Genomic DNA, 27,098 nt, shown 5'->3' with positions numbered 1-27,098 from the left:
ATCTTTGGTTTTGGTAATTTCGCCTTGGGCTCTAATTCTATGGCACAATCAGTGGCTCGATGGGGAGGTAAAACATTACACTCTTCTTCACTGAGTGCTTCAGCCAAGTCCTTGTATTGGTCAGCTACCTGGGGATTATCTGGGAGAAGGTGGGGTGCCATGGATGCTGGCTCAGGTTCTGGGTTCAAGCTAACTGGTGTCTTTGTAGTGGGTGGAAGAGAGGGCAATGGGCCCGGTCCAATGAGGATTTTTCTGAATCCATCCTCCCATATGATCGTTGGGGCCCATTTGTCTAACCAACCAAGTCCCAGTATGATTGATTCTGACATCTTGGGGGCCACTATAAAGTGTATGAGTTTGCGATGGGGCCCTAATTCCATCTTGATCAATTCTGTCATTTGAATGGCTGCCCCCCCCAATTAAAGTTCCATCCACTTGCTCAAATCTGATTGGGCGTTTTAGCAGGTTAGTCTTTATGCCCAATTGTTCAACGATGGGGAGTCCTATAAGACATCTAGAACACCCAGTATCAATGACAGCTTCTAACTCCCCGGCCTCCCTCGTGTTTGGTACCACTAACTTGACCTTAACTGTAAAAGGTATGATGGGATCACTCACCATTGGGTTGTCTTCGCAGGTCGGGTTCTCGGGGACGTGGTGTCAGTCCGGTGGTCCATTGCTCCTATCTGTGCAGAGGGGGCTTTCCCAGCTGTGTTTGGTGAACCCACCCCTGCCCGGAGGTCTTCCTTGAACAGCTGTATTAGGCTTTGACTACAGGAGCAGGGGCCAGACAGTCTGCTGCCCTATGACCAGCTTGGCCACATCGGTAACATTTCAGAACCTTGGTGGGTTGGGTACGAGCAGTTTCAACTGGTCCAGTTGGCGGTCTCCTCGCCACAATTCTCTTAGTCGGGGCTGCCAGAAGAAGTTTCCTGTGTGGGTTGATGCTGCAATCTAAACTGAGGGAGGCGGCATACCACGATTGTAAGGTCTCTGGGATTCCCCTAATTTCATAGGCCTTCTTTACTTCTGGATTAATGGCTTTTTTAAAATAGTGTAAAGTCATTCTTTCAGGCCAATCCATGAGGTGGTTTGTGACCCTTCTAAAGTCCCAAATGAATTCTGACAAGGGTCGCTTGCCTTGCCTCGTTTCCATTAACTTCTCTTCATTCTCTGCTACCCTGTCTGGATTTTCAAATCTGAGTCTTAATAATTGAATAAATCCATTTACATCGTATAATTCGGGGACTTGTTAATTGTGTAGTTGGGCCACCCAGTCTGATGCATCCCCTTCATTCATCCCATTTGTTATGGCCATAACCAAATCGTGCTCTGTGGCGTATTGATCTCCAAATTGTTCTTTATGGTATTGGATTCAAGTGAGGAAGTAATTGAAATGTTCATGGTGGCCATCAAATACGTCCTCAAAGGGTATTTGGTCTGGCCTGGGTCGTGGTTGCGGAGGTGGCACATGCCAGGCCCCTGCAGGTTGTACTGGAATGGCAGGAACAGGCCGGGTGGCATATGTAGGCTGGGTAGGGCCCCTGAATCCTGTCTGGATGGTGCCTCTCTGGAATAGGGGTCCCTGTGGCCTCGCTGCCAGTTGGGGCTGCAATTGTGGTTGCCAGGAGGAAGATGGGTGTGGCCTGGTTCCCTGGTCAGGTGGAGGGGAAGTGGCTGCTGTCTGCTGTCTGGGAAACCCCCCTTCAGACCAGGGCTGTGTTGGTGCTGGCTGCCATTGGCATTGAATCCACCCCTGGCCTGGATAAAATCCCCACCCTGGAGGGATACTCTCTGCAGGGGGAAAAATTCCTTCTGGAAAATGAGGGGATTGCCTCGGAGGCTGCAACATACCTCTGTCAGTTGATGCTTCTTTCTGGCTTCCACCAACTGGCATCTGTATAGTCTCCTCGTTCCTCACAATACTTGGGTAAGTGAATATGGGTGGTCTCAAGCTTCTACCCGTCCAAACAGATTGTGAGACCAAACCTGTCACCTTTAAATTCTGGAACTGTTGATGTAAATCTGCCATTGATGGACTTCCAGGAATAATCTGGGGGTTGTCTTCTTGAGAGAATTCTGACCCCAATTGTCTCTCTTCCCTCCAATCTGGCAGAATAGCCATATGCCTAGGGCTAGAAAGATTTCTCTTCAGACAGCTGGGTTACATCTGGGTTATAACAACTTCTTGAGTTGAAACACTTCGGTATAGCTCCCAAATCTCTTTCTCCTACTGCCATCCTGAAAGTATCCATCATCTCCTCCAAACAAGGGCTGACAGGTTCAATTAATGCTCCAGAGGGAGGGGCCCCACACTCTTCCCCCCTGCACATCTCCAACTTCGGTTGATTGTTGATCTTTCTCCATCTCTGGAAAAAGAACTCCGGGGTATCAGCCAAGCTCCTTCAAAAATTAAAAAGTGACTTTGGGAAATAAATGTAAGGCATCCAGAAAGTATCCATGATATCGATCACTCCGAGACAGTTTCTCTCCAATTGATTTATTTAGAAACAGATCTGGCATGTCAAAGGCAATTTCCCAAAGTGAAAAATTTTTGTGCGTTACACAGAATCCACCTTCTCTCCTACCTTCTCTCCTCCCACTTCTACACTCCATAAATCACGAGAACCAATTAACTGCCATTGGAATTTCTTAATACGGCATACAGAATAACCTTGAACTTTTCAACTCCTCCAACTCTCTTAAAAAAAATGTGGCAGCTGAATTTCAAAGCTGACATAGTGTTTCAGTTGCTATGGCAACAACTGCCCTTAAAACCCAACTAGAAACTTCAATTAATGCAGAGTGTTGCTATTCAAATTTTGATTGAGACAAATGATGCCTCTATTATAGTTTTTGGACTGACAGTTTGTTCTTAGGCGAGAGTCGAGAGTCGTGTAGTTGGTTATACCTTTGAAAGTTGACACCATGATTCTTAAGGGAACATCTCTCTGTATGTCACATGCCTTCCCTTAAGGAATATACAAATTTTCTCTAGCAAAATGCTGCACTTTGCTTTTTGAGTGATGCTCAGGGACTTCAGTGTGGGTATGGGTATGGCCAGAACTAATAAATGGGTAGACCCAATATACAAGGTATTTATGATTAATAATTAAATTTGTTCAAATTATTTAAACAGGTAACATGGTCATCCTATATTATATATTTTTCGTGTTCTGTCTATGGTCCTTTGTTTTCAACAAATCAAATCAAATGTTGCATCCCTTTTGTGAGAGCCAACTACATATGATTAGTGATAGTATATAGAAAGGAGGTCTCAGAGTTTGGATAATCCTGAGAACATACAAAGGTTTTCTCCTTTATTTTTATTATGCTATACTTACACTTGAAAATAGAATAGAATAATAGAATAACAGACTTGGAAGGGACCTTGGAGGTCTTCTAGTCCAACCCCCTGCTTAGGCAGGAAACCCCCTTATCATTTCAGACAAATGGTTATCCAATCTCTTCTTAAAAACTTCCAGTGTTGGAGCATTTACAACTTCTGGAGGCAAGTTTTACTGATTAATTGTTCTAACAGTCAGGAAATTTCTCCTTAGTTCTAAGTTGCTTCTCTCCTTGATTAGTTTCCACCCATTTCTTCTTGTCCTGCCTTCAGATGCTTTGGAGAATAGCTTGACTCCCTTTTTTTTGTGTGGCAACCTCTTAGATATTGGAACACTGCTATCATGTCACCTCTAGTCCTTCTTTTCATTAAGCCAAACATACCCAGTTCCTGCAACCATTTTTCATATGTTTTAGCCTCCAGTCACCTAATCATCTTTGTTGCTCTTTTCTGCACTCTTTCTAGAGTCTCAACATCTTTTTTACATCATAGCGACCAAAACTGGATGCAGTATTCAAAGTGTGGCCTTACCAAGGCATTATAAAGTGGTGTTAACACTTCATGTGATCTTGATTCTATCCCTCTATTTATGCAGCCTAGAACTGTGTTGGCTTTTTTGGTAGCTCTGCACACTGCTGGCTCATTTTAAAATGATTGTCCACTAGGACTCCAAGATCCCTCTCACAGTTACTACTATTGAGCGAGATACCACATATACTGTACCTGTGCAATTATAACTCTGGTTTGGTTACTGCTTTATTTAATATATTGCTTTTGCACATGTATTCTTTCTGATGTGGCCTTTAGTTTTATACTTTCATTTCAGAAGGTAGATTATTATTTTTTATTATTTTTATGTATATATTATATTTGTAAGCTACTTTAAGAGGAGGAAAGCATTCCTTAGTATTAAGAAATGGATATGAGATGAAGAGGATTATCAACCCAAGGAAATATGTGAGGGAACCAACAGTTCTATATTTTTGCATAACTGTGTGTGCACAAGCATTTGTATGTATGTGTCTGAACACATACCTGGAATTAAATGTAACAGTGTTGTATTGTCAATGTTTTGCTGAACTGCAAAAAGAGTAGTTAAGGCACAATATGCACGTTTATTTCATTTTATGCCTTCAGTGTGGAATTATGTACTTCCTGTGAGAAGCATTTGGTATTTGGAGTTTGCTTTTATGGATACCATTAAGAAAAAAATTGCAGCAACAGAGTGGGAGACAAATGTGTCATTATAGAGACTCTGGTTCTATCAAGCTGTTTCTCATGCCCATCAGGGACTATAATTTGAAATTGCTTGGATAAAGAGAGATTAACAACTGGTTCCCCTAGTGAGAAAACTATACAAAAACGATCCCTTCACATTTAGACAAGCCTTTATGGACATTATTGAGCAAGTGTAATGAAAGGGCACCTTCTTAGTCTTTAAAGGATCTTCTTTTGTATCGGCTGTCCTCAAGATAGCCAATCATAGTCTTGGTAACCATCTGCTGTCTTGTTTTTTTATTATGTTTCAACTTTTTGGGTCTGCAAACCCCTTTTCCTTTTCAGATCCCTAGACACCAAGCAATTACAGTTCTTAATATGTGCTATTTAATCTGATCTATTTTGCTTCTCTTTCTTTTCCAACACATGCATAGTTAATGAAATCCATAAGTAGAGTATTTTGGCTTAATATGTCTTAAAATCCTACCCATCAACTGTTGTTCATCAACTCAATTGTTTATATAATTTAGGAGTAAAAACTTATATGTAAGAGAAGGAAACAAAATCTCAACTTTTGTACAAGAAAGTTGTACTGTACTTTTTTCTACGGTTCTAGAATCTTTTTTGTATTTTAGTGACCAAAATTGGATGCAGTATTCCAAACGTGGCTTCACCAATGCAGTATAGAGTGGTACTGTGTTGTCTTTTTTGGCAGTAGCAACACATTGTTGAGTCAAGCGCTGATCTACCAGGACAGCTAGATCCCATTCACAGGTACTACCTTTGAGCCAAATACTGCCCATTCTGTACCTGAGCATATGTTTTTCCTAAGAGCAGAAGTTTATTTTTTCTCACCACTGAACTGCATCTTGTTGGCTAAGACTAAATGCTTAAGTCTGTCAAGATCCTTCTGAATCTTGAGTCTATCTTCCAAAGGGTTAGCAATTCTTCACCAGCTTGGTATCATTTGCAAATCTGATGAGTTGTCTTCAATCCACTCCTCTAAGTCATTTATGAAGATATTGAAGAGCACTGACTGGACTCATGATATTGTAGAACTTTGAGATACCCTCTGCATGCTTCCTTCCATGTAGATATAGTTACATTATATATTCTGAGTGTGCTTGGTCAGCTAAGTGTAAATATATCTGGTGATGGTATTGTCTATCCCACATTGTTCCATCTTACCAAGAAGTAGACTATGGTCTACTTCATCAAATGCCTGGGAGAAGAGTCCTATGGCCAGAGCCTACACCTGCAAATCCAGCATAGCCATGAGCCCAGAAAGCATGCAAGCAACAGACTTACCCCTTCCAGGGCAGTGACCCCCATCCACAGTGAAATATAGAATAATAGCGAGCTAGATAGTTTGTAGACAATTTTAACTTCCATCTCTTTTGCCCCATCCAAGTCCACATAACCTGTAGAGACAGGATCAAGACTTTGACAGAATTTCCAGTCAAAACTAAGGTGGAAATGTAGAACTGAGATTACCAATCATATCTCATTCTAAACCAACATATAGTTTCTTCCAATACAGGCAGTCCTTGACTTACCACAGTTCATTTAGTGACTATTTAAAGTTACAATGGCACTGAAAAAAGTTGACTTATGACCACTTTTCACATGTATGATCATTGCAGCATCTCCGTGATTTTGTTGCAAAATTCAAATGCTGAATTTTGACTCAGATTTATGACAGTTGTTCTGTCCTGGGGTCATGTGATCCCTTTTGTGACCTTCTGGCAAGCGAAGTCAATAGGAAAGCCAGATTAACTTAACAATTGCGTTGCTAACTTTAACAACTGCAGCGATTCACTTAACAATTGTGTAAAATGGAGCACAACTCACCTAACATCTGTCTTGCTTAGCAACAGAAATTTTGAGTTCAGTTGTGGTCATAAGTCGAGGACTACCTGTACTTTTATGTAAATGTATAGCTGTAGTGATGGAAAGACTGAACCTCATGGTTCTCCACATAAGAACATCCATTCCTTTCCACAAGGGAGGATCAGTGATTATCCCTCCCTCACCAATACCATCCACTTATTTTTAGTAAAAATATAAAATATTATTCAAATATAATACTGTTCCTAAACTGCCTAGCATTTTCTCTAATCTTAGATACCTACATTTAAAATCCCCGGTAAGCATAGCTAGAACTTTTGAGAGACTGTTCCTAACTTGGTACTTATTAAAGGCTTTGGGGGCTACATGTCCCTAATTCATGTTAGGAATTTTCAGAGTTGCAGTCTTAACATATTTGGAAGGTATCATGTGGGCTTAAACAGGCAATATCATCTCGACAATTTTAATTCACTTTAATTTATTTTATGAAGCTGAGTGCTATAGTAACACACCCAAAAAGAATAATTTAATGTACTTGGTCTTCATCCCAAATCCCTAATTTAGCTACTATTTATAAGAACTTTAAACATCTTCCTTTGAGTAATCATTTCAGGAATCCAACTGAGCATTTTTCTAGAAAGGAAATTTTGTTGTCTTATAAATGAAGATATCCTGTCTATAGTCTGTATAGTTTTCCATGGCCTCTTCCTCAAACTCCATTACAACTGCTTTAATAACCTTGCCACATATTACTTTCCGGGAATTAACAGCCATTTGAAGGTTATTGGTCTGAGGCTGTACCTCAGGTTGTCATCTCCTCAAAGTTGCTCATTAATCCTTAGATACACAAAGGGCTGCAGACAGAATTTCTTAGTTAATCAGCTTGTTCCAATATCTTTTCCATTTCATAGCATCTGGACAAAGTTACTGGGGTCATCTTGCTCTTTTCCCACTGGTGCTGTTTAAAAAGTCCACGTTTGGAATTTTTCATTTTTTTTCTTCCTACCAGGAATACATATTGAACAGAAAAGTTATAAAGTGCTTGTTTAAAACAACTATATACAGCATAACTTGCATGACTCATCAAACTTAATGTAAACTACTAGCTGGCAGCCAAGACATCCATATTCCGGTAGGTGAAATACAATTCAAGAGTTTAGGGATCTGATTGTGAACACAAAACCCATTTATGCTAATCTCATTTTTTTAAATAGCTGAACCAATTTAATACCCATGTGTTCATTCTCAACATTATACTTCATGATAATATGCATTTAATTCTAGTTTACTGTCAAGTTACAAACCTGTGCTTTGTTATGAGTAAAATTTTGTATGTGATTGTGTGTATGTGAGTTTGTGTGTGTATTTGTGTGTGCTCACACATACACATGTAAAAGAATGCTATTAAGGCAAATAATTGTTTCATAGATTTTGTATTTAGTATTTTAAAATTAAATTTCTGTAGAGGCAAAGAAGCATATGTGATTTTACTATAACCTTATTGCATTCAAGTAAAATTGGTGCCTAGTGAAAATGTTGGCCCATTTAGACACCAGGAATCAATAGATTCTTTGTTCTTCTGTGTTTAAAGGAGATCAAAACATTCGTTGCAGAAGAAAATGAAATTTAAGTTAATCTTAAATTGCTCAACCATTTTTCCATATATGTAACTGTTATATCTAAAAAGAGATTTTACATAATTTGTATATACTTATGTACCATGATGGGAAGGTAATATATATTTTATGTTAAAATTCTTTGTAGTTCATGTTACCCAAGCTTTCTCTGTATCATCATGTATTAATGCAATGATTTGTCTAGTTGAAATCCTTTTTAATAGTATATCACATTTGGGATGCCCAAGTTTTCCTTTCAATACATCTAGAACATTTTCTACCTGTATTAAAGGTTTTTACTATATTTTGTCCATCTTGTAGAGGAATTTCTAAATGTCTGAATACAACTATTATTTTGGTAATATTTCATTTTTATTTCTAAAATCCTTCTCAGCCAAAAATGGTTACATTTATTCATACTTGAATTTTTTAAAATTACCGTGTTTCTCATATAATAAGGCCGAGTCTTATTTTTTTTTTTGAGCCCCGAAAAAATGGCTAGGTTGTCTTTTTGGGGGTGACTTAATTCCCCCCCCTTGCATCTTCGGGCGGGTGGGCAGCGTCGGTTTGGATGTTGACCTCGGCGTTGGTGGGGCACTTTGTATCGGGGTCAACGCAGGCAGCACCATATCTGGGTGTGCAACAAGAGTACCTCATAACGGCAAGCCCCCCCCCCCCACCATTCCCCTCCCCATTTTGCATGTTTTAATATAGGCCTTAATTTGGGGGGAGGGGCTTAATTTCATTTCATGCCTATAAAACATGCTGGGACTTCCTATTGGGGGAGGCCGTATTGTTGGAGAAACAGGGTATTAAAGGTTGGAGTTTACAGTAATTAGTTATACTTTGAATGAATTAAAACTTTTAAATATTCCTACTTTTGTGGGATATCATCTCTGTTTTTGTAACTTCTTTGGAGATCTTTAATTCAATATGAAGTTCTGATTTCTTAATATTAATTTGCAACCTAAGCAAGTTAGAGTTTAATCTTATACAAGTCTTTATTTCAATAAACTATCCATATTAAACTATCTATATTTACTTTTGCTTTCCAGGATTTTAATTAGAATTAATTAGGAGATTCTGACATGTATGTTATAAGATATACAGATTTATCTCACACATGTACATAATACACACAAACATGCACACCAGTGTGGAAATGTCAGATGTTTTAGGATTGCAATACTTGTCCACAGTTTGGTTTCTTCAGAAAACAGTTCCTGGAAATTGAACGGTATTTCAGCAATAAAAAACTTATCTACAAAGTAAACTTCATAGAACTCAAATCCCTAGAAATTACATGGGAAATAGGAATCTGTAGTGTTACTACAGAGGATGACTATTTCCCGTGTGATTTCTTGGGAGTGCAGCATCCCTTGGATTTTATTATAACTATCTCTGCCTCCTTTTCAGACCCAGTTGCCGCCCAGACTAATTTCCCATTATGTTCTAAGGTCTTGTCTGTTGAAAAATAAATTCATAAAAATTGGTCCATCCTTGTATATCTTCTATTTTTTCCAGATTGCTCCCTTCAAATGTATTAAGACTGTAGTTCCCAGAATTCTTAGCTATCAAGCCAAAGCTTATTTGGAAATTTTGGAGTTTCATCCAAAGAAAAAGGAAGGGTACCACGTTGGGCCTCTTCAGGCCTTCTTGGACAATGCTAGCGGCTGTCAGTTTTTAGGAATTAAGGCATACCCCGAACTGTAGAATCATGCAAAAATCTTCTTAGACAACTTCTTAAAGATATAATAATAGTTTTCTACCATAGAGTCATTGCAAATATAGATCAAAATCATACATGTTATTTTGTATCATTTGAGTTAGTCTTAATAAAAGTATTGTCCAACAATAGATTTGAAATACAGGTAGTCCTCAACTTATGACCACAATTGAGCCCAAAATGTATGTTGCTAAGTGAGAAATTTGTTAAGGAAATTTTGCCCCATTTTATGAGCTTTCTTGCCACATTTGTTAAGTTGTTAAATTACTAATATTGTTGTTAAGTAAATCTCATTTTTCCATTGACTTTGCTTATCAGAAGGTTGCAAAAGGTGATCACATGACCCCGGGACAGTGCAAAAAATGTAAATAAACATAAATGTGAGTCAACTGTCAAGCATCCAAACATAAATCATGTGACCATAAGGTCATAAGTGTGAAAAAATGGTCATAAGTCACTTTTCAGTGCTGTTGTAACTTTGAACAGTCATTAAGTGAACTGTTGTAAGTCGAGAACTACCTGTAATCCAATTTGAATTATTTAAGCTTAAGGACATTTTTAAAAGGAATAATTAAAATGAAGTTCATTTCAGTTGAGAGGCCTTCATTTGATTTACTATTACATGAAATGCGACAGTCCATTCTCTCTAAAGGGAATACAGGGGAATTATTATGCTATATTTCTCCTACACCTTGTACATATATATATGCCTGTCTTCTGGAATAAGCCTTCTCTGAGCTTCAGACATCTCCCACTTTAATCATATTCCAGAAGCCTTAAAGCTTGCTCTTCTCCCTTGGGGTAGAGCGGAAAAAAATTCCTCTATACTTCATCAAAGGTATCTAATATTTGTTATCTATGTATTGATGTTAGTGTCCAAATTGCCATTCTATTATTTCCCTTAATATATTTCCTATTTATTTTAACCGTATGACTGCTATGAGCCAACAATGACTTAATGGCATCTAATGAATAAATCAATCAATTGGATTTTGTTGTTATTGTTGTGAGCCACCCAGAGACATTGTGAAGTTGGGAGGTACTAAAATCTAAATTCAGGTAGTCCTTGAGTTACAACATAATGGAGCCTGCCCATCGCACTTGTAAGTTGGTGACAGTTGTAAATCTGATCACCGACACAACTGACTTGATTTTACAACCCTTTTTAACGCAGTTGTTAAGCAAATGCTGTGGTTGTTAACTGAGCCAACAATTTGCTATAGGATGCCAAACCTGGAAGTAAAAACTGTCTTTCAGCAAAACCATCATAAAACCTGGTCATGTGACTATGGGACACTGCAGTGGTCGTAAATGTAGCCTGGTTACTGAATGCGCTAAGTGCGATCATGTGACTGTAGAGGGGACCTGACCATCATAGCTTTGAATCTGGCTACTAAATTCCCCAGGGAGGTCTAGGATTACCCATTAATAACTTCTGAGATTTTTTTGAATTTCAGAAAACATAACTAAAGGAAGGAACAAATTACACAAGTACTTAACAGAACTCTTTATCAATATTTGATTATATCTTTGATGTCATAGGGGATTGCCTCATAAAGAAAGGTTTCCTTTTTTTGTTATGAAACACACTGAAGGTTTTTTTGTTGTACTCTTATTTGCCTCTAAAAATATATAGAAATATGTCTTTGGAAGTTTCATGCCATCTGATCCTCATGTTAGATTCAATACTAAGCTATCATTATATGAAAGATATGATACATTATGTGATGTATTTTAATACATTACATGAAATGTGTTTTACATTTTGTGTGAAAAACTTACTAACATGATCCAATACATCATCTATAATAGAGCATACTAATCTTGTGTAACATTTACATTCACTTGGATGTTTATACAGTATAGTATAAATATATAATATACTAAACTAGTTAACTATCTTCCATTACATACTGATTATCATCTCAGAGCATTTCTGAAATATTCATGGAGAAAGTCTAATGAACTGAGACTGAGTTGTCTATGGAATCTAAAAATTGTATTTTCCATGTTGAATCCGTTTTAGAAAAAAAAAACAAAGCTTCCTTCACATAACTTTAGAGCTGCTGAATGGGCAGAGCCTTTCTTTTCAGTCACATTTTGCTGCTGAAAAGGTTTGCCCGCTTTTGAAAGAGTAGCATTGCATCAGCTCTAAAAAAGATGGTATTGACTATATAGCCTTTAAGAGCAGAGGTCTCCAACCTTGGCAACTTTAAGACTTGTGGACTTTGAAGTCCACAAGTCTTAAAGTTGCCAAGGTTGGAGACCTCTGTTTAAGAGTCAGTGCACAGAACTGTGATAAAACTATCCTTTCTTCTTTCTTTGTTAAAAAAGCCATTTAAACATTAGATTGATGGCACTGTGGGCATTCTTTATCACACTGCCATTTCTTCAGCAGTGCAAGGGATGGGATGTAGTCACAATCATTGATTTTTATTTGTGCACATGGATATAGCCTCACATTCATGTGTATGCCATACTATCACTCTTTTATTGCTCAGTTTGGAATTAGGCAGGACAGTATATTTTTGCAATAAAAAATCAATGCGGAGAAATTTATACACATTTTCACCTGCTCTAGATAATAAATGTTATGATCACACAGTTGCTCATGTGGAAAGAATTATATAACTAAGTCTACTTGTGAGGCATGCATGAGTAAGTTGAAGAACACGTATATACCTGAGCTTGTCTCATAAAAAGCAGAGGAAATAAAACAAATTTCCATATTTCAAATATATTTTCATGTCAAACAAGGATCATTAAAGGAAGTCTTCTATGAATATACTTGCTGGGAGTTTTTTAAAGTATTAACAGTTCATTTCCTAAATATGCACATAACATGCATAAAGCACTATTTTGCTTTTTGACAAATAGTGACATCTTTGATGGCAGGTGACAATACCTGATCGCAGATATTGACAAATGACATGCTTTTGGCAAATGAATAATGAATGGCATGTTACTAGCCATAGCTAATTGAATTTATGACTGCTAACCAATAGAGATGAATGTATCTTTTCCATTTTAATTTCACCAATTTTCCATTTTTCTTGTTATTACCATTTCAGTTTTTTGCCTCTTTTAATAGACTGCACAATAACTGCCATGCATAGTTTTTATGTCTCATAATGTTTGTAGTATATGCATATTTTTGTAAAATAATTTTTTTAGAATATGCTCTTTAATAATATTTTGTGCAGTAATGTATGCATTTTTCCTAATGTATAACTACCAGCATGCTTTGTATTTGATCTTCCAATTCCCTCCCTCCTCCCCCAAGACTACCAAATACCTCACCAAACCTTTGATAATAGGTCTATTTGGACTTGGTAAGCACTTCCTCCATCTCCATTGTGACATGTGTGTATAAAATTGCCCCCTTAATGCACAATCTGTTCCTGTTAGAGCACCATTTATATATCATAGTTTGACTGGGTTCTTTTAGAACAAGAGATGTCTTTCGATTGACCAGGATGACAACCCACATACTCCTCCCTAGACTCTGTCCGATCCAGATGTTTCTACCTTGTTTCTTTTTCAGCTCCCGCACAAGGTCTTGAAAGTTTTCACCAAACTTTTTAATTGTCCTCCCCATTTCCTTTGCTTCTGCTCAAACTCCTCACGAGAATCACTTCCCCATTGTTGTTTCTCCTCCCTTCGAGATTCTGCAATTTCAAAATCAGCCATCTGCCTATTGCATTCCTGCGAGAACTGGAAGTATAAGATTAGACATTGCTATTTTTAATCACATGATATTAAATAATATAGGTGTGATACTGTCCATGAAAATGCTGATTACAATCAAAATACTGTCACACTGATTTGAGGTGCACTCCAGGGAAGTTGTATGATTTCATGTAGCTTTTCCACTGCTCCCATTGGGTTGCTGAAATTGTGCATGACACCTGGTCTGATATAAATGAAGTATGAATTTGAAATGAAAATATTCAAATGTGAAGATCCTAAGTACATAGAACATAGAATATCAGAGTTAAAAAAACTGAATATGTTTTACGAAAGTTGCTTGCTTTATTGGAATAGTTTTCTGAACAATTGGCTAAAAGACCAAAGTTATAAAATTGTGTATTAATAATACATTGTTTGATGTGGGTTTTTTTCTTTATTCCTCAGAGCGTGAAGCAAAAGAGTCCTGTGCTTGGTTACGCGCTGCTGGATTTCCTCAGTATGCTCAACTTTATGAAGGTATGCTTTAGAAATCCATGTTTAATCCATAACATTAGTTACAGCAAAGATTGTTGTGTTTTTTGATGCTTTATTGTTGAAGGGAATACACATGCATCTTCCAAAGCGTTAGAACTAAATCTGGTAGATTTCATCAATAGAAATACTAATTTTGGGTTAACTAGAAAATCACATTGAATTAAATAATTAAATCTGCATGTTGAGATATTCTTAGACTCCGTATTGTGTAGATGTACCTCAGCTAATGTGAAATGTTTTTTGCAGTGTGTTCTAAACTTGAAAAAAATGAGAATCTAACAGGACCCTAACATTTTGACTGGCACTTTCAAAAAATTTGGGTTTTGCCTGGGTTCCACCCACAATTTTTTGAGAATGACCAGCAGAGTGTCTTTTAAAGGCCAAATAGAAGGCTTAGTGTTATAAGCTCAAATTATTTTATTGGCAAGTAGTTGGTATGATGTCAGTATGCAATTTACATGTGCTTTTCATTAAAGGCAATGCTAATAATGATGATATGGTGAATGCAGAAGAGTAAAAGAGCTTTCTGCTGGAATAATGCCGCCTTCCCTAACTCCTTGTCTTTCAATTATGTTAACTTTTACTTTCTATATTTATTAGCCGAAGGGATGGAGAGTAGAAAAATCAGGCAGGGAATGAACAATAACTCTTTTTCTATACTAGTGACTGGAACATTACTATTTACTGACTGTTACTTATTTACAAAAAAAGGTTGAAAAATGAACCTTCTAATGTTGTATTGCATTCAGAACAGGATATATTAACATCATTTTAATGAATAAGTTTTATTTATTTTGTATATATTGTTTGAGAATGTATCCAATATCTCTCAAAGTCAAGTGTTTGTTGCTATGGAAATAAATAGTTCTTCTCTTGTAGATTACCAGTTCCCTGTTGATATTGCTGCTGTGAAAAAAGATCATGATTTCCTTGACAAAGACCTTGTAGAAACTCTTTGTAGGTAATGTGCTTTCTGTTTCATACTATTATTTTAGTATACTTTGTAAGGTTATGGCGTTTTACACAATGCAGAGGATTCTGCAAATTTTAGGCAGATTTTGATTGTTACCAGCCTCCTTTCTCTGCTGGAAATTATGGGTTTTATTCATCCTTGGTTTGCAGCAGCTCAGCTGGTTCCCAAAGCTGGGCCTTAAGTAAACTTGAGCTTCCTGAATGGATCAGAATTGGAAAATGAAACCTTAAAAAATGCCTTTTAAAAACCTGCTAGGTTTTCAAAGAGTGTTAGTTATGAATGAGTTCACCATATATGAATTGTTGCTTCTGTGGGCAAACTGCAAGGAAATAATTTCACAACACCTTTTCTGTAGAACAGGGGTGTCAAACTTGTAGCCCGCGGGCCAGATGCATCACATGCTGGTACCGCCCTGCCCGGTTTAGCAAAGGGAAAAAAAGTCCCGATAGGTCACGTGATCCTGCCGTGATGACGAGTTTGACACCCCTGCTGTAGAACATTGTTGGTGTTCTAGCATTTTAATTTTATTTAGCTTCTCACACTCAAAGGGTAACAAGATATCACTGATTAGTGTTTCTTAAAGTGGTCTTGCTTAGGATCTGATAGATATCACAGATGGAGAATCATGTCTTCTGCCATTGCCACTTCAAATGGGTGTAAGAATCCAAGTGGACCAGATTTAATCAGAAAACTAAAGACTTAATTTTTTTCATATCTTTGGCAATCTGTTTCAAAGTTTTAGAAAGGCCACAGAAGATAGGACATAATTTTTGCCTAAAAATAATCAGCTTAAATTGGCATTGCCTTAATTAAATATAGGCGTTCACTTTGAAAAAAAATACCTTTCCTTTTTTTTTTTAAATGGATTCTGTCATTTCTTAAATATTTAATCTTGAGGAGATCAACTCATGGTCTAAAAATGACACCAAGATAGAGTTTATAGAAAGTAGGTGTTATGGAATAATAATTCCAGGCCAATCAAACAGAGGAACCTAACAAGTGAAGAGAAAAGTTTATTCAGCAATGAATTTTGGAACTGCCCTCAAGAACAGATACCAACATTAGAAGGGTTATACTATGCATAGTAGTATCTATTTCTCAGTGGTTTAATGTATGCTTTTGCTTTATGTGGCCTATATTTCATGCATGTACAAATGTACTCTGCCTCCTACATGTCTTTTAAAATATTCTAAATGGTAAACTATTCTATATGAGTACGACTGTACTACCTTACTTTTTTTATATATAACCTGTTCATTTGGTATTCTTTTAATTACTTACAGTCTTTAGATTTTACTGCAATTAGAACAGTAAAGCACAAATATTCAGGCTTTATTTTTGTCAGAACTGTTTAGACCAGGGATCTCAAACACAATTTTCCTGGGGGCCGCTGGAGGCAGAGTCTGGGTGAGGCTGGGCCACATAATATTATACTTTATATTATACTTTATATTTATATTATACACTAATATTATACTTTCATATCACGGTGGGGGCCACAGGATATCATCCTGCGGGCCGCAAGAATGAGACCTCTGCTTTAGACATTTTTGTGATGTATCATTTTTGTGATGTATACATCATTCAAGTTGTCATATGGGAGCCTAGTTTCCAAGGATTGGGAGTCCAGCGGCAAGTCTTCTCAGCAGTAGCCCCTTCATCTGGAAGCAGTAGCCTTCAAAGACAGCCACTTTCCTTTGGGCATCCAGGAAGACTGTTAACACAGCACTTTTACAAAAATTCTGACACAAGAAGTGTCAGTTAACTTGCAGGGTTGATGATCCCTGCCTCAGATAGTGATGGTCTTTTTTTTTTTTCTTAAACAGTATATAAACTGCCTAAAACCACAGGTGAAATGGAATATACATTTTGGCAAATAAATAATTTTATTTCTAATAGAGGGCATTAGGTGGAGGGCTTGATAGAGAGGATGCATTTGTGCTTAAATTTTGTTTAAATTTTATATAAAAGTCCATTTCTAGTTATGATAACAAATACCTATTTTTTTTCAAACCATCAGACTATTTGCTAGATTATATGGGCTTCAAGATAATGTAATTTCCTATTCTCATCTCATTCATAGGAATTAATCATGCATCTTGCATTCAAATCAAAGAAGAAACTAAATTTGATATTATGAAGAGTCAATCAATAAGTTCAGTATGATTCTTGTTTTATTTTTAGACGATTGAACACACTGAATAAATGTGCCTCAATGAAACTAGATCTGAACTTTCAAAGAAAAAAGGCAAGTACATGCGCATTCATATATTTTTATGTAGGTGAAAATACTTAAAATCTCCTGAAATCAAAGCCCCAGATGATGTTGTATCTAATTGTTGAACCTCAAATACAAATGTTATCACCTTGTAATTTTTGCATCATTTATAAAGTCCAACAATGGCCTATATTGATAAGAAAATTAAAAAAGTGTTTCCAGATGCAGCGTATAGAAGAAATGTTTTTAATCAACAACCATCACTGTGTTTTTGAAGATTGACTATGATGAAGTAAAGTTCATGATTTATCAATATGCTTTTTCTAAGGCATCCTAGAAAATTAGTTTCTGTTCTGTTTATACCTTCCTTCTCCTAGAGAAATCTCATATGGAGATTCAAAACCCAGATTGTGACAGGTCTCCCCCACCACACCCAATGTCTTAGAGAATGGCTTTCTCCAGCTCCTTTTTAACTGCTCACTAAGAATGTGGGGATTTGAAGGTATCTGCATAGAGAGAAAACAATTCCCAAGGGTCTTTTCAAAATACAAGGAAAGCCTGTTTAGTTAACTAGGTAGTCTGAGTATGACCCTACAACATGATTCCTTGCCAGATAAAAAGCAACAGACTTTTTTTTGTTTTTGCTTTATTTTCTTTCATTTGTGCTGACTTATTAAAATAAAGTTTGCCGTGTTTACTGCTCATTGTATAACACAGGCGTTATCTAAGGCTTAAGGGGTTTTAAGAAGGAATGTAGAAAATGTTGTTTGATATGAAAACTTTTGTAAGGGAGCCAATAACATTTTATTTACAAGGCACTCCTCTCCCTGGGGCACTTTTTAATCAGGAGCTTGCATAGTGCAGATCATTGCTCCAAGGAACCTTGTACACATTGGATTCTCTCTCAAAATGCTTGACAAATTCTTTTCATTGGTGCTGGAAAAGTCATTGCCAGCAGTGCTTGAAGCAAAATAAGAAGGGATAGGATGTCAGTGCTGTTTCATTTTATTCCTTTTCAAGTAGACTTAAAGCAGGCATTCATACCGTTTGTCAGGCTGAGGGGTGCACTCAAAAAAGTGTGATTTGTATTCTGAGAGTGCTCAAGCACAAAATGCCTATAGATAGCATTCCCTCAAATCTTGGAACCTCAGTAGGGCTTCTCTACTAAATTCTATCAGAAGAGCAGATTCTATTTGGAGAAGATGGAAAAATGTAGACCCTAGGCCATGTTGGGCTTTAAAAATGAGTGTCTAGAGGCTTGAATCTCACTGACAATGACTGACAGCATGCAATTCCAGCAATAATGGTGTTACATGAGGAGATCTAGATAATCCTTCAACAGTCCATAGTGAACTGGCTGAATGGTTTTTGAAGGCAGCTCCACGTAAAAGCAAATTACAATAGTCTGACCATATGATGACAAGAGTTCAAATAACCAAGAGCAAATCATTTTGTTATTATATACTTTTCTGTGAACTTACAGTCTCCCAATGACTCATATCTCAGAAAACATACTTCAGTGTTTTTCCTTTTTGCTTTGTTGTCTCTATCAACATTTAGAGTGAAAATTCCTTAGGACAAAAAAGTAATTTTCAGCTTTGAGCATAAATTACTTGGGTGATCTTGCTAATCAGGGATCAGGTATAATTAGGATGATGTCATGATATGCTTTTCAATCCAACAGACTTTTAATCTGAAGCCCCATTCTGTTCAGTAATAATTGCTCATAGAAAAATATACATAACATTTCAGCTTTGACAATATATGAAGGTAAACAACTCAAAATGAGAACTAAAATAATTAAGAAATGAAATCTTTTTTTTCAATACAAAAGGATTTTTTTCAGAAAATCTAAGTACTTAACAATTTTATTTTAAGTAAAGTTATATTTTTTATTTCCTGTGTATATGAAATTATTCAGATAATATTTTTATTTCTTAGCTTCATATGATCTCTAATTTTTATGTGCATCATAACAGAAAGACCTTCAGTAACTTTGCTTCTTGTGAATAATGTAATTACTCTATTTTTGGATTCCTCTGGGAAAGTAGACAGATGTTCAAAGCACATTAAGAAATTTAATATTCTGTCATTCAGTAAATCATTATTTTACTGCATTTGCCTTTACCTCTTCCCATATGCAGCCAAGTCCCTTTCTACTATTTTAGCATCTACATTGCAATTCAATATGAATCGAATCTTATCTATTTTTTCATCCTACCCAAACATACAGAACTATTTAAAACATACTACTGTAGCACATCCTTTCTCAGTGTAGTTTTTCTAAAAAAATGTTGAACTCTACTTAGCTAGTGTAACACTTTGCCATCTAAGCTTTTGCACTTCAAGACCCTATACTCTTGTCTTCAGTTTTGAGCTGAAGAAGCTCCTTGAATGAGAAGCAAAATGTTTTCAGAGAAAAAAACAAGAAAGGCCAGCTACCTCTTGGAAAAAGCATCTTTGTTAGTCCCTATACTCTTGTGTTTAGAGAGGTAAGTAAACAGCTGGGGGGGAAAATCAGACCCCTATCAAATTAATAATACAGAAAGCTAATAATGCACAGCAGAATTCATCGTGTAAAAGGTGGAAATAGAAAATAAGGCTTGCCACAAAGTCAGGACAACTAAACTAGAGTCTGAATGTCAAGAGCCAAGATTTCAGCAAAAATAGAAAGTTAGGAACATAGTTCAGAATAGATTTCAGTGCTACATTCTGAATAGCATGAAATCTTAGGAAACCAAAGTTCTAGGGTACTGTCTGGGCTTCCATTGTCATTTTCAAGAAACTTATAATTCCAATCAAACTAGTCGCTAATCAAAACAAATCCTGTGATCTTTCTTTAGACACTAATACATTTTTGAGTTTGAACCAGTAAAACTTAGATTCCTTAGGATTTGATGAAATTTCATTGTGACCCATGGTTGAACCTGCACCCTCTATTCTGAAGACAAGAGCCTCTGAAATACCCATTGATTGATATTTATTTCTTATCTGTCTCTCCGTGGCAAGACAATTTGATTTTGCTGGTACAAGATGAGAAACTATTTTGACCATCCAATGTCCTGATGACCATTGGAAACTGGTAGTTACAAACTTTTCTCCACCCCTCTGTGTATGTATGTTCAGTTAGCTGACACTCCTTAATATTTCTGATGGCTTCAGCAAATATTAAGCAAACAGAACATTATTTGCCATTGCTAATGGCAACAAAACATCCTTGATCTGCAGATTACTGATGAAGAGGAGGATAAAAAAATGGGAAGAAGAGCAAGATTGTGTGTATGGATGGATGGATGGATGACATGTGTTTGGGCGAGTGTAGATAAAAGGGTATCATATGCAAATGCATATGAAAGGGTAAAAGGGTATTTCATATGCAAATGCATATGAAAACTTGCATGTCATTATTAGCCATTAGTCTGCAAATCAAAAGTGATGAAAAGAAAGATGAAAAATGATGTATTACGCTTGTTATCAGTAGATGGACGGATGGACATTCAAATGTTATGTCTTGTTTTCAGTGTGAAGACTCAGATGAAGAAGACCTTTGTGCCATCAGTAATAAGTGGACTTTCCAAAGAGCAAGCCAGACATGGTCTCGAGTGGAAGACCCTGATCCCTTGATTCATCAATCAGGCAAACATGACTTTCAAGGGGACATTAAAATGAAAATCACAACCAGCAACGAAAGTGTGCTTACTGATTTGAGTGAGCCTGAGGTGTCCTCTATTCACAGTGAGAGCAGTGGAGGAAGTGACCATAGGAGTCAGTCTGGAATCACAAGCCTCCTCAGGGAAACTAATCGTTCAGGACAATACTGTATCAAAAACACTTCTGTGCAAGTCCCCTCTGCAATTGGTGGTCCTTCTTCCCAGCTTTCAGAAGTCTCTCCCAACTTCAGGAATGAGAAAACACGAACCAGAGCAAAAACCTTTCTGAAGCGTATGGAGACATTAAAACCCAGAGGACAACCTGGAAAATTAAAAGGGTCTGGACTGACTAATCTCTCAGTCATTGGTACACCTGTTCTGCAGCATGAGCCCAGAATCTTAAAGGAAATGCAATGTGTGCAAGTAGAAAATGGAGACTTCCAAAATAAAACAGTTGCACTCCAAGATCCAGTCAGACAAGGATCTCCATTTTCAGCCAATTGCAGCAGTGAAAACAGCCAACTGGAGATTAACAACAGCACCATAAGCACTCCTTCCTTAAAAGAACGCAAACACCATGAAGCAAATAAACGGGGTGGCATGTACCTAGAAGATCTAGATGTTCTTACAGGATCAACACTGAGACAAGTGATAGATCAAAGCTGCAAAAATGAATTTCACTCCCAAGAAAACCTAATATTTCATATTCCCAAAGACCACAAACCAGGAACATTTCCTAAGGCACTTTCTATTGAAAGTCTCTCGCCTACAGACAATGTCCTGAACTGGAAGAGAGACAGCGTTTCATTAACCAACAAGACATCTAAAGAACACAAACCCCTTGTTTCCTGTTCAAAGGAAAGTAGAGTTAGCATTTATGACAATGTTCCAAGTTCTCATTTATGTGCCAGCACAGGAGATCTTCTGGATCTGGAAAGGGAAAATCTTTTTCCTCATTTGGATGGTATCTTGCAACATGTCAATGGACTTCAGGAATATATTGATGACTGGTCAAAAAATGTATTACCGGAACAAAAAAAGAATGCTTTATCCATTGGTGAATTTGAGTCATTATCATGCCAGTCACCAAGTAAAATTTCTTTAGAGTTTGAACAGAACTCAATGTCTGATGGCCATACAACCCCAAGTGATATTGACCAAGACGGGGCATCTCTCAATGAATCAGAAGCTCCTGGTGTCAGAGAAAGAAGAGACTCTGGTGTTGGAGCATCCCTTACCAGACCAAACAGGTTTGTAGCAGATCACACTTCTAAGAATGGGAAACAGGGAAATTAAAATACACTGTTTTTCAATTATGTATTTGTTCCTATATCAAAATCATAGCAATTAATTGCAATTTATAATGCTATATATAATTTACAGTTTCAATTTTAAATCAGAGTAATCCCATAAAATCTTCTACTAAATTCCCTTGCCAACTTAAATGGTCAAAAATAACAACCATTACAGCATCCTATGAAAATAGAGTCTTGGGATAACAGCTGTTTGAAATTTTCCAGCTACTTGAAACATTGCTTTAAGAGGATTAGATCAAGGATGGAGAATCTTCTTTACTTCAAAGATTGAGAGTAAGGTTTAACTATATGATGAGCTATGGTGGAGCAAACAGTGGATAATGCCCAAAGCAAAAGTGATTGGGAGGATTTGATGATCTGAGCAAAGACAGAAAAGGCAATGCTAAAATTATATTGTTTGATATGGAAAAAAGCCTTTGATAAAAGGCATAGATAGTATTAGTAAATTACATAGCCAAATGTGAAATACCAAATAAGTCCAGATTCTAGATGGTCATTTTTAGTTTAGTTTACTTTACTTTATTGTCATTGCACCTCATACAACGAAATTAAATACCATCTTCAGTGTACTATGAAAATAAACACATTCTTCACATTCTATACATTGAACTGAAAACCCCTGATATTGCATTAATGTTGCACTATATCCAATGGTGGGATTATTTTACCACCAGTTCTGTGGGCGTGGCTTGGTGGGCGTGGCAGGGAAATGATGGGTGGTATTTGCTGGTCCTCCGAACTGCTTAAAATTTCCGCTACGGGTTCTCCAGAACTGGTCAGAACGTGCTGAATACCACCTCTGCACTATACAGTAGAATTCAATAGAGTTATTGCCCTTTTTTTTCCCTTCCATTTAATAGTATCCAATTCTCAGAAACTGCCTGGATAGGTACCTGCAGTTTTCAGAAGTGGTTTTTCGTTGCCTCCTTCCTAGGGCTGAGAGAAAGTGATCAGATCAAGGTAACCCAGCTGACTTTTGCTTAAGGCAGGACCAGAACTCATGGTTTTCTAGTTTCTAACCTGATGTTTTAATTGCTACACCAAGCTGGCTCTACTACCTGTAAAGATAGTGGAGAAATATATATAATTTCCACTTTGATATTTGTTTACATCCTTTAGTTTCTGCTACTATACTAGATCAGTGGGTCTCGGAGTGTTCTCCTTTCAGCAAGCCTGCAAAGTCAAATAAATACATTACAATTTCTGTTTTTTAGATTAGATTAGATTCAACTTTATTGTCATTGCCATGGATACAGGCAACAAAATGCAGTTAGCATCCAACCAGAAGTGCAAAACAACAGTAAAATATAAATATATGTATGCAAATATGCAAGGCATCTATGAATATGTCAATGGAAAACACAACAAAATGTATGTACATGAGCACACAAGGATAAGCATGACTGCACATATTTGAACATATACAACTGTACAAAATGTTTATGGACACATTGAATATAAGTACAAATGCACAGAGAATTACACAAAATACATCATATATTATCAAGGGAAGCATCAGCATAACTGTGGGGACAAACAAACTGAGGAGTTCAGCAAGGAAACCGCTGTGTGGTGAAAGCTGTTCCCTAGCCTGCTGGTCTTAGACTGCAGGCACCTGAACCTCCTCCCAGATGGAAGAAGAGTAAACAGTTTGTGGGCTGGATGCTGTGGGCTTTATGCAAACTCCTTAACGATGCTATGGGCTTTATGCAGACATTGTTTCCTCTGAATGTCCACAATGGCAGGAAGTGGAATCCCTATAATGTGTTGGGCGGTTTTCACCACCCTTTGTAATGCCTTTTTTTCTTTTATAGTGCAATGTCCATACCAAACTGAGGTACAGCTAGTTAAGATGCTCTCAACTATGCAGCGGTAGAATTTTTATTTCTAATACAATAAATATTGATAGATATAACCCACATAAACCAAACGTCTTTGGGTTCTCAATCAGTTTTAAGAATATAAAGGGGTTCTGAGACTAATATGTTTGAGAACCACTATATCAGATCATAATATCCATGGTATTTTACACAATTCATCAGAATAAAATTGGTGTTGTTTGCTGATAGCATTTTATTGTCTATTTCTGAATTTCATATTTTGATTGTAACACTGATGTGCTTGATTATTATGTTTTGGATAAATTGTGGGATATTCTTTAGCTCGTTTAATTTAGAATTGATGCGAAGAGCAAATGCAAGTATCATTTCATATATGCACTGAATGCACTGTATTATTATTCCATCACACATTTCTCAAATCAATATAATTCTTTGGATATTGATAGCCTTACCTGGGGGTAAATAACATTTAAAAAATAATATAATTTCTATATTACTTTATATTTTGCATAGAATTATCATATACTTATCCAGGAGACATTTTTAAACACTCGGTGCATTGTTCTGTATATTTCTATGGGGGTTTTCAATTCCCAAAATTACCTAGAAAAAGTTGCAATTAAAAATAGAGGCGTTGATTTCTTGACTCTTGAATCAGACACACATATGCATATTTTTAACCGGTATTGGATTTTGCATAACCATAATTAGATGGACTGTTTGTGGCTCAAAATATAATGAATTAGCAATATTTTCTGTCTCTGATACATCAGTTCAAAACTATTTCTGGAATAGTATAAATATACTATTTCTGAAAATTTGCATTTTGATTCTTTTTCTCACACCAAATTGTAGTAATCTTGTGGTAATCTAGATGCTAAACATTAAACATTATATGGAAGATCTTGATAGATGCTGGGATTTTTATTCTAGATCAATTATTGGATGATAATGATGTTATCATTTTTTATGTTAAAGGATAAATACAATTTGACTGTTGCCACCCACTGGTAATATTAATAACTACAACTTTTATTGATAACTCAGTTTGGATCAGTGGATTTTTAAATTGGGAGATACTTAATTTATGAGCGGTAATCACTAAAGCCTGTGAGATAAGAATCCCCATATTTATTTATAAATATGTGTTATTGATAAATCCAGGTGATATGCAGGCTGAATGGAATAAGGAATTTGAGTTCCCCTTTTTTGTCTAAGCAATATAAAATTGTCTTTTAACAGTGTGAAAAATGTCACTTCATCTTAGATTATGCTTCATTCATCAGAATAATATTTTTGTACTCATTGGATCTATTGTACCTGCATAAAATCTTGATGCACAAGAACATTAAGTTATTGAATGTTCCATATCAGTGTATTCATCTATAAATGTCCCAGAAATAGAATGGCATCTAGTAGGGCAAATGAAATTTACTAGAAATGGCAATTTTAAACTGTTATCGTTGCTATAACATGCCTCAAACGAATAGGTTTCTTAAACAGGATCTTGTAAAAGGAAAGCCATTTTAGACTCGTGCTGGAATTACATTCTTCTGACTCTAGGACAAAGTCTTTTAATCCATCACAGATTTCAAAAAAAACAAATCTATCATGACAATCAGACATTTTATTCCATTTTTTTTTGTATGTACATAAAGGCGATTACGTTGGCACAGTTTCCATATCTCTCACCAACTTAGCCATGCCCTAGGATCACTCCAGATCAGCAATCAGTCAGCTGCTCAGCTAAATCTGCTACAAAAATTTTCCCTGCTCCGTCTTACAGCAATTATGGAAAAATACTCCATGTCAAACAAGCATGGTTGGACATGGTAAGTATGTTTTATAGTTTAAATGTTATTTAGTTATAAAGCCTGAAAATACTCGTCATATTTTTTTTTAAAAAATAATTCATTAGTAATCAGCTTAGTCAAAGGAGGTTTGTAAAGATTGAGTCAAAGTTCAGGAAGAAATGTTGAAGAATGGTTATTTTACAACTGAATTTTTTTGAATTGACTTGAGGGTCATATTGGAAAGCATGTTTTGCACATATATACACATACATTAATTATCTAGGAGTATTCTAGATTTCAAAAGAAAAAGTAACTTTCAAGCATGCATGGTTGCTCACATCACAGCTGTCAACACCTTAAATTAGCTAGTATTTTCCTGCATCACACAGCTGATAGATCAAGACCAAAAATGTATTAATACTAGCAGATAATATTTTAACTCATTATTGGCTGCTCTGTCATCTCTTTTGTTTCCATTGGATTGTATTTGTTTTATCTTCAATGCCAAACAGAGATGCTATGAGTTGGTTGATTATTAGATTTTTATCATGTCAGATCGATTTATCTTTAGGATAAACATATATTCAGGTGTCCTTGAATTCATTTCATTTAATGATGGCTTGAAGTTTTAACAGCCTTGAAAAAAAATGACTTATGACCATTTTTGAAGTTACAACCGTCATATCATCATGGTCATGGGATTGCAGTTCATATTTACAACAATTGCAGCATCTTGTGGTCACTTGATTGTGATTTTTGATTACATGAGTCTTCCCAGCTGGCTTCCAACATGCAAACTCAATTGGGGAAGCTGGATTTGCTAATGACCAAGAGATTCACTTAGTGACCATGTGAATCATTTAATAACTATGAAGAGTCACTTAATGCTTGCAATAAAAATTGTATAATTGGGTCTGGTCACATGGTGACCTGCTTAACAACTGCATCACTTAGTGACCAAAATTCCACTCCCAGTTGTGATTGTCAATCTAGATATTTATATTCGCTTGGTAAACTGAAGGCAGCAAACCTACTTAATACTCCTGCCTCCTAGTTTTCCCATAACAACCCTATGAGCTGGATTGGACCAAAAGAGAATGATCAGCCCAAAGTCACCCAACTAGTATTCATGCCTAAGGCAGGAGTAGAACTCACAACTCTCCTGATTTCTAGACCAGCATCTTTTTTTTTTTTTTAATTTTTTTAAAAAAAAAAAAAAAAAAAAAAAAAAAAAAAAAAAAAAAAAAAAAAAAAAAAAAAAAAAAAAAAAAAAAAAAAAAAAAAAAAAAAAAAAAAAAAAAAAAAAAAAAAAAATACCACTCCTAAGAA

General features: G+C 36.3%; 1 protein-coding gene across 4 annotated transcripts in view; it reads left to right on the top strand.

Annotated features, from left to right (window-relative positions):
• The window catches only part of STARD13 (StAR related lipid transfer domain containing 13), a 115,293-nt gene that overhangs the window by 65,058 nt on the left and 23,137 nt on the right, over window positions 1-27,098 (top strand). For 3 of the 4 annotated variants that reach the window (XM_026675009.2, XM_026675008.2, XM_087966357.1), the window contains exons 2-6: window positions 13,889-13,960; window positions 14,858-14,939; window positions 17,136-17,199; window positions 20,691-22,069; window positions 25,635-25,808. In XM_026675009.2, coding sequence (XP_026530794.2) covers window positions 13,889-13,960; window positions 14,858-14,939; window positions 17,136-17,199; window positions 20,691-22,069; window positions 25,635-25,808 — 1,771 coding nt within the window. Of the gene's footprint in view, window positions 1-7,302; window positions 7,545-13,888; window positions 13,961-14,857; window positions 14,940-17,135; window positions 17,200-20,690; window positions 22,070-25,634; window positions 25,809-27,098 lie in introns of those variants that run through there. The other variant, XM_087966356.1, reaches the window with a different exon arrangement.

This window comes from Notechis scutatus, chromosome 5 (genome assembly GCF_049901735.1).
Source record: "Notechis scutatus isolate UNSWTSFEM ecotype Mainland chromosome 5, rNotScu1.2, whole genome shotgun sequence".
In the NCBI taxonomy this organism is placed as follows: Eukaryota; Metazoa; Chordata; class Lepidosauria; order Squamata; family Elapidae; genus Notechis; species Notechis scutatus.
Note: the sequence above shows the minus strand (reverse complement) of the source record. Positions and strands in the feature narration are given on the sequence as shown.